Raw genomic sequence first — 11,773 nt, forward strand, 5'->3', positions numbered from 1 at the left:
TTGCTGAGTTGGGAAATCACTTTGCCTCTCTTTGCCTCTGTGTCAGCTGCATCATGTGAATTGGAAAGGTCCCCGCCCCTGATGTCCCAATGTCACTCCCAGTGTCATCGGAGGGCTGCGGGATGGTTGAGGCACAGTGCAATGCAAATGCAAGGCACGCATCTCCCTGCAGGTGAGGGTCCCCTGGGAGGTCCCCCGGGATGGGCCAGCAGGTGGAGATGGCAGGTGCAAGCTTGAGAAAAGAAGAGACATTGGAAGGAGACTAGTCTTTCTTCACTCTTTACTGTGTAAAAATAAACTCAACAATTCATGTTGTTTCAGCAAGAAAATGAAAATTAAAAAAAAAGAAAGCAAGAATACCAGTAGAAATAGTGCATTTCCAGAATTGCTGATGGGAGGTGGCAGGTCCCATGGTTTTGACCCATTTGATACCCAAAAGGCTGCAGATCATATGAAAAATGTACAGCTTTGGTTAGCAAATAATGAAAAAGTAAGATACGTCGATTTTCTTTCATATTATACAGTATATACATTATAACAATATCAACCATAGGGGGGTTGGTTTGTGGTTGTTGTTTTTCTCTTTTCTTTTCTTTTGGCAAATAAGACAAAATTGGGACTTGAAGTATTGGGCTTTGTTTCTCCTCAATGACTTGTTCCCCTTCAGCAAATTGCACTTCAGTCCCCTGTGCAGGGAAGCAATACATTTCCTGTCATTCGTTGAATAAATTTATACATTGTGTTTTAAGAGATGAAACCATGGCTGCTTCAAGCCACATTTTGGTTGCCATAAGATTACAAAGGATTCTATTCTCTTAATGTTAATAATACGTAACCCTAGTTTCTTCTACCAGAGTTGGAACTGATAATCAAGTCCTCAACGCATTCCACTTAACAAGTCAGCTCCGAGACAAAAGGTCCACCGCCAATGACCAAGCTTACATCCTGGTCCCCAATACGCCTTTGAGAACAGGTGGCCCCTCTTTGGAGCTCATTGGAATGACTGGGAACCTCATGCCAGCCTCTCCCCTCCCCTTCACTGCCCACAAGACACCCCCTTGGTCTCAGGTCCCAGGGCTGGTGACAAAGTGATCTTTGCAGTCTTAGAAAACAAACTGGGAATCTACAAAAGGAAAAGAAAGCATACAAAATGTATCTCTTTCTTCCAAAATACAAGCTTTGAGTCCTATGTTTTGGCGGAGCCTGAAAGTATTTTCAAGGGAGATATAGGTTGAGTTAATTTATAGGTTTGTCCTTTTCTTTCATAAAAATACTCTTGTTTGGTAATAAACTTTTTCTTCTACAGTAAGAGAAATAATACTGTGTTATCAAAAGCAAGAAGGCTTACAATTCAAGTGGGATCTAAGCCCCCGAGGGCCCGGAGAGCCTCTGTCGGCAGCTCTCCCACCTCAAGACGCCCAGGGAGCTGTGGGACACCAGCTCGGCAAAGCAAACACTGTCGAGACAGCGCTTTTTTATCTTCTTATTTTATAAAATGGCTTACCTGAGATAGGCATGTATTATTCAGTGCAAGAGGGAACATCAATCAGATTAAGGAGAAGATGGAAACTATGTGGATTCGATTTGTGGCTGTGTCATCTACCTTTCTCGGGGCCAGCAAAGTGCCAAGTGTTAACACAGTGAGGGAGTCGAGGGGCTTGGCACAGGCTCCAGTTAGGGGCAGAGGGGGAGCTAAATGTCAGCTTCTGCCCCTGGCACATGGGTGCATCAGGGGAGGGAGTGAGGAAGGTGAATGGGTCGGGAGGCGGAAGGGACACAGGCATAAGCATCTGGGATATGCTCTGCCCATCTCTAGTCAGGGCAGAGGATGGCTTGTGGTCCTGAACGGACAGCTCCCACCGCGCCCGCGCTGGGCAGAAGGTGGTCTGGGGTCCGGTAGGTCGGCAGGGGCTGGTGGGAGGTGCTGACAGGAGAGCACCTAGCACGCTGTGGGCCTTGCCTACGCAACAGCTCCAAGATGGCTGAAGTGAGGGGTGGGGCCGATCTGGTGTGGAGGGGTGACTCCAAGCTCTCGCTCTCTCCCAATCACGGGTGTTGTTTAGGCTTGTTCTCAACCTACACGTTAAAAATACTTCTTGGTGTGTTTAGGGAGTGGGGAGGGGGAGAGGGAAATTGATCTCTCTCTCTTGACCTCCTCCCGACACTTGTTTTCCCAGCCATTTTCAGTGGCTACATAGTCACAGAACAATGAGTGGCACTTGGCACACAACACAGAACCAGAGAAGTCCATGCAGGCAGGGGAACACACATCGAACTGAGGGAGCAAGGGACACGCCACCCCAAGGAACATGCAAACAGAGAAGATTCCTGCAGATCCAAAGATGCCACAACCCGACGGGCTCTGACAAAGCACAATGGTCTCAGAAAAAGCCACTGTTGAACCACAACACACAGCGCGGCGCCTGGACCACACCCTCTGAACGAGAGGGAGGCATTGCAGAACGGCGACTGGGTACCGTGCAGACACCCACATGGACACCGACACAGACACCAACACAGACACACACAGATGCACTAGGTTTCCAATACAACATGGACCTGCGTTTAAGGAGACAGGTGCCCCTGGAAGGAACAGAAGATGGAAGCACCTGCTTCTCCTGAAGAAATGTCTGCAGCTGTAGATGAGTCAGGCAGTGCAGTAGAATTTCTAGAAAGACTCGTCAGCCTTTTGCTAATTAGACTCCTGGTGACAAAGCCCAGGGTGCCCTCAGGGCTTTCGACCCCCAGATGGTGCGACAAAGAGGGAGATCCCCCTCCTCTGGGTATGATCCGTCTCAGCACTCCTCCTCTCTCTCACTCAACACACATGCACACACAGATACACACACGTACACACACACACACACACTTTTCTCCCCGCCTCAGAAGGACTAGAAGGGAATGTACATGGTTACTTTACATGAAGAAAAAAAACGTCAAAGCTTCAGGACACTGGTCAGGTCTCAGTGTCACCAGCTGGTGACAGGCTGGGGCTGCTGCAGGACAGGAGCCCTGTCAGATGGGGGAGTGGCTTTCAGGCCCGGCCTGGCCATGCCCAGCTCCACATGAGGGGTCTCCAAAGGCCCTGGCCCCTGGGAGGACTTGCTGAGCCAACTCACCTGGCCCAGGTGTGTGGGAGAATATGGCTGTCAGAATTAGCACGGACCTTCCCATCAACTGGTCAGGTGCAAGTCTCACTGGCCCTGTGTGGATAGGTCTTAATCAGAGTATGGGCTTCCTTGTCTAAAATCTCCTCTCTTGAGCCGACCCACTGAAGCCTCTGGTCTCCCACTGCCAGAGGCAAAAGGAGAGGGACCTGGGGTCTGGGCTTCCTGGGCTGCGAGTGTGATGCTCCTTTCACAGGGGCACTGGTGTGGTGGCAGGACCAGTCAGAGACTGAAAGGGAGGAGAGGTGCGAGGAGGTGGGAGGCTGAGGGGCAGAGACGAGATCCTGGGCCAGAGCCAGCCAAGCTGGGCATTCAGGCCAGCCTCTGGGGTCCAGTGCTGCCCTCAGATGCCCCTGGCTGGGCACAGGCAGGGGATGGGGGAATTGCCCTGTCCTGAGGCCAGCCCTACCTCCTCTGCCCCCTCTGAGCACATGGTGCCATCCCAGGACACTGTCTGCCTTCGACTGGTCAGAGAGAATTCACTTCTATTACAAAATAGAAATTCTCTGTGGAGAGGCTTGCCCAGCCTTGAACAAACTGCTAAAAAGCATTTATTTTATCAACACAGTCATGCGCCACATAATGACGTTTCAGTCAACGACAAACAGCATATACAACGATGGTCCCATAAGATTAGTACCATAGAGCCTAGGTGTGTCATAGGCTATACCATCTAGGTTTGTGTAAGTGCACACTATGATGTTCACACGACGACGATATTGCCTAACGGCGCATCTCAGCACATATCGCCGTCATTAAGAGACGCATGACCGTAGCAGAGACATGTCACTCTGGAAAAGGTTTACAAACAAAGACAAATGCGTTGCTGAAGAAGTTGCACCAGCCCCAAGGCACACAGGCAGCTAACAAAGTTGGCAGATACAGATATTCGACCAGTCGTGAGATTTCCCAAAGCCACAAAGAAAGAAGGAAATGAAATACCTCATCCTAAAAGAAAAGGCCTCCCCCGAGACACACACTCAGAGACACACACACACACACACACACACACACAAGTCCTCTCACCTACTTCTGCATTGTTCAAAATGTTGCAGCCGCCTGCATTAGCGGTGACGGGCCATGCCTGAGAAGCAGCATGGGGCTCCTAGTGAGAAGTGGGACCTCCTCAGGGACAGATGGGAGCCGGGCCTGCTTCTGTGCATGAGGACAAAACCAGGCTGTGTGCGTATGCGTGTGCGTGTGCACGTGTGCGAGGGCGACGGCCTTGAGTCATTCCTGGGGAAAGGGAGAGAAGAGACGACGATCATCACCGCACAAGCAGGGGGAGGTGGGCGGGGGCCGGGGGCTGACGGCCGGGAGGCTCAGCCAGGCCTGGAGCCTCAGTTGATCTGGCGACAGGCTTCGAATGTCCACTTGGTGGCTCCGCCGTAGATCTCAATGTGGGACTCAGACCAGGCGATGACGTTGCCAGAAAGGGCCTTGGTGCTGCAGGTGGCCAGGTTGTAGACCTCCCCAGGTGTCAGCTTGCGGTCCCAGATGTTGAAATGGGCGAGCTCACCCACGAATGCTTGAGTGGCATCAAATCCACCACCCAGAGTGTCCTTCAGAGAAAAGCAGAGGATGAGGGTGGAGGAGGTCATGGGGGGGGGCATCCCCAGGGAGCAAGTGTCTGTGTCTCCTCCATCGGGGCTCTCATATCCACCTCTAGGAACCATTTTGCCCCTTGTCTCTGGGTCTTCAGCTATGCATCAGTTCCCCCCATGAAGGACCCAGGAAAAAGGATGATGTTAGCCACCTCTGCCCTGGACATAGAGCTTCTCCTGGAGGCCTCTGGACTCTGCCTCTCCTGCAGCCGGTCCCTCGGCCAGTGAGGGAGGGGTCAGCTGGGGCCATAGACAACCATGGGAGCATGGCTTTGGGGGAGCCTCTCCCGCTTTCCCCACTTCTAGTCAAGGAACTCAGATGTCACTCTCTGCCAGCAACAGCCACCCAATGGGAACAGAAGGCCTGGGACTCTCCTGCCTGCATCTCCCTCCCAGGTGCCCAATGGGAAACAAACCACTTCCAGGAAGTAAATTATGCATCACTAAAGGCCGAATTGGCCTTCCCATGCCAAACAAAGTGTTGCTGTCAGGATCGAAAGCACTGAGACCAAAGCCCCCTCCTGCCAGCATTTCCTGTATAGGCCCACTCAGAGCAGGGACTTCACCCAAACTGCTGCATAACTTGTTTCCCTCAGCAGGGGAGATCACCTCCCTCTCCACTCCCTCCTCGCTCCCCCTCCCTCCCAATCCCCCAACTCTCCTTCCTCCTGCCTGGTCTCTGGTTCTGGAGCTCCTTCCCCCACAGCCGGCCTCCCCGCTTGCCGCCCCCATGGCCAGTACCTGCTCCTGGCCCAGCACCAGCACGCCTTGTGGCTTGATGGGGTGATAGGGTGCCAGGTTCTCGCCATTGCCACCTTGGGTGCCATCCTGGTAGGCTTCCCAGACCCCATCCCGGGTGGTCCAGGTGATACAGATGTGGTGCCACTTCCCATCATTGATGACAAAGGGCAGCTTGGCCACCTGGGAAGGAGAATGATACGCAGGACAGGATGGGTACAAGGGCACAGCTCAGGATGGATGATCACCACTAGTTAATTGCTCAGCTGCTATTCTTCCTATCGCCACATTCAAAATAAATATCAAGAGCCATTATTGAATTCTCGCAGCCCTGCCCCTCAGGACTTTATCATCTGTTGCCCCATCCATTGGTGGGTCACACAGGAAATGTGACGCTTTGTCAAGGAGGCCCCTAAGATCGATCTGAATGTACCATCTCCTCCCTTCTACTCGCCCTCCTCCCTCTTTGCTGCTCAACAAAACAGGCTCTGGGATGGAGGGAGCCATCCCTAGGGTTGCACTTCTCTGCTGCCTTCTGGCCTCGTCTCTCTCCTCCAACACCCCATCTCTCATTGCCAGATCCTCTGGGTCTACAACGGCCTGGTCTTTGCAGAGAATCTGAGAGACACCCGGGAAGATGGCACCATGCCTTTTAAAGCTCAGACCAGCCTCGGACCTGGGCTTTCACCCACCCTCTCACATTCCAGGCACGGTGGATGGTGCAGCAGACAAAAGAACCCTCACACCCTTTTACCCTGGGCAAAATGAAACCCAGAAAGGCACAACATTTTCTGGGCAAGTCATCAAGAGCAAGGGCTTGGAACTGGATTCCCAGCCCAAGTTTTAGACATTTACTACCAACGCTGGCATAGAGACGAGGGAGTCTGAAAGCTGGCAGCTAATCCACGGCTGACGGAGGGCCAAGTGGAGAAGGGTTCCCTGGAGGGAAAAGGCTGTCCTTCCCCAAAGGGTCACTTGGATCTGGCCTCGTCCCAGGGATAGGGGGTCAAGCAGGATAGATCTGGACTCATGAAGAATCTCTAGGGGCACCTTTACCATCCCGGGGCCTCTGTGGTCCTCCAAATATGGAGGAGCAAAGCCAGTTCCCAGGCCAGTTGGGGGAGGAGGGGTTCGGGTTTGATCTGCCGGATGGATTGGCCCCAGATGAGACCGCCCTTCTCTGTCCCCCACCCCGGGAGGCCCCTGTGTGGGATGGATGCCCCTCCCCATTTCTCCTGGTCTTCACCGTCCACGTCCCTTAGTCCTGCCTGGCAGGTGCTCTTCCTGGGGGCCACAGCAGCATCCGAGGCCATGTGTCCCATGCCACCGCAGACCTGCCCCAGCAGCCTACATGGACTGGGGCCCCAGGGGGCCTCACCCTGCCGTCCTGCAAGCCCAGATGGGTGGGGGCTCTACCTTGTCGTTGATGAGGATCTCCATGGGGTTGTTGCCCCACTCGATGAGGACCAGTTCGTTGGCCTGGCCGGGCACAGCATAGGAGAAGGGCGTGCCCACCCCCGGCGCAGCGCTGGACTTGAGCCACATGCACACGGTGAAGGCATACATCTCCGGCAGGCTCTTCTTCACCTTGGCATACATGTAGTTGGTCCGTAACGGGAACGTGAGCTGGAACTTGTCTCCAGGGCGGTTGTCTTTCTGACCTGGGGAGGACAGGACACAGCCCTGACATCTGCACCTCTGTGAAGCCCTTGCCCCTGTCTGAAGCCCATTCAGCCCCCACCAAGCTCTGTCACACAGACAGAGCAGAGTCCATCTCCATTCCATAGATGCTGAGAGGGACGCTCAGCCAGGCCAAGTACCTTGTCCCAGGGCACAGAGCCAGGACAGAAAAAGCTGACCCAAGGTCCTCGCATCCCTGGTGTGGCTCCCACATGGCGCCGCCCCCGGGGAGGCTGGGATGGGAGTGGGAGGGACGCAGTGGGCTGTAAGCATCTGCACCTGGGCTCTGCCGTGGGTGGGTAGGGAACGGGTCAGTGCACATCCTGTAAATTGTCCCTTGAAGGTGTGGCCGCCCAGGAAGGCGATCTCCTCCCCACTCAGAAGGAGGCTAGCTCGCCTGAGAGCAGCCCCTTTGGGGGCCCAACCTGATTCCAGGATGCTGGCTGCTGACAGTGCTCAGAACCACTCTCTTCTCTAGGCTCTTCACCCAAGACAACCAGGCCCCTGGCGCCCGTCACACTTCCCTCGGTGCCAGGACATGCTGCAGCCCCTGGTCACTCATCTGACCCAGCCAACTAGCCCTGAGGACTCTGGCTATTTCTAGAATCCTATCCCCCCACAGGAGGGAAAGTCGTCCCTCTGAGGCTTTTCTGGAAAATCTGTCTGGAGCCCTGCAAAGAGGGCAGGACAGCAGGGAGGCAGGAAGCATGCCCCAAGCCAGAGGCCCCCCAAGGTGACTGCTTTGAGGACTGTGCCACTCATTCTCAGGGCAAGCTTCCTGGGTGTTTCCTGAAAAATCAGGGTCCTGGCCCAACAGCCTCCCCATAGACGCAGCACCCATTCATTGCCTGCCAGCAATGTCTCCAGGGAACGCTCACCTGCCCCCTCCCGACCCACACAGACACTGTGGCTGTGGCCCTGGGCATGGTGCGACTGACTCCAGGAAAACATTCCAACCCAGCAGAGGGAACGGGCACCAGGCTGGGAGCGGGGAACACACACACCCACCAGCCGGTGGCTGCACTTCCTCCATGTGCACTGGGGCCTGCCAGCCAGCCCAGCACTAAACCAGCCCCTCAGGCCAAGAATTATTTCTAGAAGGCATCCTGCTGGGCCAGTAACCTCCCCCTTCCTCTAAGCCAGGTGTCAGGAATAGAGCAGGGCTGGCCCCCTCAGCGCTCCCTCCGCCTCAGGCTCTCAGTTCCCGGCTCCTGGAGCAGATCCAGCCCCTGGCCTCTCTAGGGGGTGTTTTTCATTTCCCCAATCTCCCCTCCTTCCCTCCCCCGTCCCTCCTTCCCCTGATCTGTTTTTCAGTTACATAACACGCCTTAAGATGGCACTGTTTAAATCCATCCGGCACATTTTGCGGTCGGAGAAGGGTCACGTGGCCCTGCTCTGAGCCCGGGTGCTCCCCCGCCAGCCTTACAACCTTGTTTGGTTTCTGCGACTTCCAGGCTGAGCCACTCAAGCTCATCTGTGCACCCCACAGCACGATTGGGGCCCGCAGGAGTTGGCAACCTGGGAACCACAGGGCTCACGAGATGCTCCGGCAAGAGAAAACCACGAGCAGGGGGCTCAGGTTGGGGTGGGGAGAACCCAGAGGTCCCTAGAGGATGCCAGGGGCGCCAAGGAGCTGGGATGAAACCTGCTAGGAGCCCAAATCTACCAAGGACCAGTAGGACCCAGCCCAGGCCTGAACCCTGCTCTCTACTGGGCATGGGGACTGGCCAGAGGCAGGCTATTTCAGCCAGGGAGGGCTTGGGCCAGCCACAGCTACTGTGCAAAGTTACTGAAGATTAAACAAATCAGACATGGAAAAATCCTGTGAGTGTGAGTGTGTCTGGGGGCAGGGGCGAAGGACACCAGGTGATCCCTTCCTCCTCTTCTTCCCTTACACTGAGATGTCCGGAGCCCAGGACGGCCCAGCCCAGCCAGGAACATTGACTAGAAGCCCAGAACCTGGGGCCAGATTCGGGGGTGGGGGGGGGCAGAAGGGGCCAGAGGAGTGGAGGAGCTGCAGCCGTTCAGGGCCAGAGCTGAACTATGCAGGAAGCCAGGACCCCAGGCAGAATCCCACTGGCGGAGAGGGTGGAGGCAGCATGCTCCCCTCCATGCCCCTTACCTTTCTCCAGCTCGCTGATCCGCTGGTGTAGGGAGGTCAGGGCGCTCTCGATCTTGACCCTCTCCTCGGTGTCGTTCTTGGGGCCCCCCTTGCCTTCCTCCAGAGTGTTCACCCGAGACAGCACCTGCCTCTCCAGGTCATCGATCTTGCTCTGCAGCAGATCCTTGAGGCTGTTGGTCTGGCTGGAGGAATTGAGCCGGCTGTACTGCTGCGGGGGTGCAAGGGCGGGGGGGAAACCACAGCGTTACGCGCAGAGCTGGGACCGTGCCGGGAGGAGGCCCGCGGCGCGGTCCCCTCAGGGCGACTGCGGGGGCGGCCTGGCGGGGAGCTCGGGCGAGCGGCCGTCCGTGGGGCCCCCCAGGCTCGGGGCGGCCCCAGCGGGGCAGGAGTGCCCGGTCGAGGCGGGGGTGAGGGGTGTCGGGCCGGGTCAGTAATGGGGGAGGGCAGAGGGACGCGAGAGCCCGAAGGGGAACCGCGGCGCGCGCGGACCTCGAGGTTCTCCAGGCGGGTTTTGAGCGACTGCAAAGTTTGCCCGAGTTGGCTGAGCGTCTCGGCGGCCGGCGTCCGGGACAGGTCGCCCATGGTGTTCTTGCCGGAGCCGGGCTGCTTGCGGCCGCCGCCCGTCCGGGCCTCGCCGGCGCCCGCGTCCAGCGTGCTCTGGCTCTCGCAGCGGCCCAGCTTGGTGGTCAGCTCGCGGATGGTCTCCTTCTGGCTCAGGATGGTCTCCTTCTGCTGCAGCACGGTCTCGCGGAGCTGCAGCACGTTGCTCCGGAGCTCCTCGGCGCCGCCGGCGGCCACGGACGCGGCGCACATGTCGGCGTCCACGGGTACCGAGGTGCAGATGAAGCGCGTCGGCCCGAAATCCTGGGCCCCGCTGCCCAGGAGGCAGAGGGCGAGCAGCGCACAGGTGCGCGCGGCGCGGCCGGCCGGCATGGCTGCGGGCGCTGGGACCGGGCGCTCCGGGCCCGGCTCGGCTCGGCTGGGGCTCGGCTTGGCCGGGGCTCGGCTGGGGCTCGGCGGGCGGCCCGCACTCTGGGCGCCGCGCTGCTCGGCCGCGCAGTCCTCACCGCCGCGCTGTCCGGCCCCCACTGCCGCCTGCGCTGCGGAGCCCGCGCCTTTTATGCCACCGCGGGAGGGGCCTCGGCGCTGCCGACGTCAGCGGGGGAGGAATCCCGCTTTAATTGTCTGCGGCCCGGGCCCGCGGCGCGGCTGGGGGAGCAAGGGCGCGCGGTGGGGCAGCCTCCTTCTGTTCCCTCCCCCCACCCCTGGCAGAGCCTCCGTCTTCCGCCTAATCCCCCCACCTGCCTGCCCCCTCCCGGGGTAGGGGGCCAGGTCGCGGCCTCAGGCTCGAGGATGGGCCACCTGCATGATGTCCCCAAATCGCCTTTGGGTCTCCGTCTGGGCGGGTGGGAGGCCACGACAGGCCCGAGAGACGGAATTCAGCTCAACTCGCTTGGCTGCACTGAACACCCTCGGGGCCCGGGCCGGGGGCGTTGGAGGCCCAGCCGGGTCTCCAAGGACCCCAATCGTCGACCCCCGCGTGCCGGGGGCACAGAGCCTCATGGCGCTGCTAAGTCCGGAGAGGGGGTCGCGGGGCCTCTCGACGTCTCTGAGATGTCCGTGCGGAGTTGAAAAGCCGCTATACACCCTAGCTCTGGGGACTTCCCCATGACCTCGTTCCTGGCTCTCCTGCGCCCCCTACCCCACCCCAGCTCCGGGGCTTTGGGGACCCGGCAACATCCCCAGGGAATGACAGCCCCCACCCCGTGAAGGCGGGGCGAGCGGGCACTTCTCCGAGGCGACCCCAGCGGATCGAGCCTTTCCTGCCAAGAGGGCCGCCGGATTCCGGGCAGATGGCGCCGCCCGGGCTGGACGCTCCTTGAAGCCCCTGGAGAGGCGGGCCCCGCGGGCGGACCCTTCCGCGCTCCCTGAGTGCCTTCCCATCTCTGAGGCCTTAGGGCACGCCTGTGTGTGTCCGGGTGCGTGTCTGGGTGCATTCGTGGGTGTCCATGTCTGTGTGTGCGTGTGTGTGTGTCCGCGTGTGCATGTTGGGCTTTCTGTACCCCATGTGCAGCGTGGCAGATGAGGAGGCGTCCTGGACCTTGGGACGGGGGGCACGTCGCACCTGCGGAGATCCACACGATGGCCCTTTACTCTGGTCACCCCCACACACATTCACACCTGTTTTCTGGGCAGCGGCGCCACGGGGCTCTGCTCCCCGATCCGCGTCCGGGTTCCGGCGCCCGGTTTGGGGACACGAGAGCAGAGCCAGAGCCGCTGCCCTGCCCGGGCCCGTCAGAGCCAAAGGCGCTTCGGGAGTCTCCCATTCCAAGCTCCGCTGTACGGGGGAGGAAACAGGCGCCAAGACTCCCGAGGTCCGGCTCGCGGTGACCCGGCTCGCGTGTCCTAGAGTCGCGGTGAGGGCAGCCCTGCTGACACCCCGGACCCACACCCCGAGCCCT

The 11,773-nt window shown here is 58.3% G+C and overlaps 1 protein-coding gene across 1 annotated transcript; it reads right to left on the reverse strand.

The window, feature by feature from the left end:
- Positions 1 to 266: 266 nt before the first annotated feature.
- Positions 267 to 10,412, reverse strand: NPTX1 (neuronal pentraxin 1). Its single transcript, XM_014863980.3, has 5 exons — positions 9,801 to 10,412; positions 9,312 to 9,519; positions 6,926 to 7,170; positions 5,513 to 5,692; positions 267 to 4,729 (listed from the first exon to the last, which is right to left on the reverse strand). Exons 1-5 carry the CDS (start codon positions 10,242 to 10,244, stop codon positions 4,508 to 4,510), a joined length of 1,299 nt encoding a protein of 432 aa, XP_014719466.3. The 5' UTR covers positions 10,245 to 10,412; the 3' UTR covers positions 267 to 4,507.
- Positions 10,413 to 11,773: the final 1,361 nt, after the last annotated feature.

The sequence above is a fragment of the Equus asinus genome, chromosome 13, assembly GCF_041296235.1.
Source record: "Equus asinus isolate D_3611 breed Donkey chromosome 13, EquAss-T2T_v2, whole genome shotgun sequence".
NCBI lineage: Eukaryota > Metazoa > Chordata > Mammalia > Perissodactyla > Equidae > Equus > Equus asinus.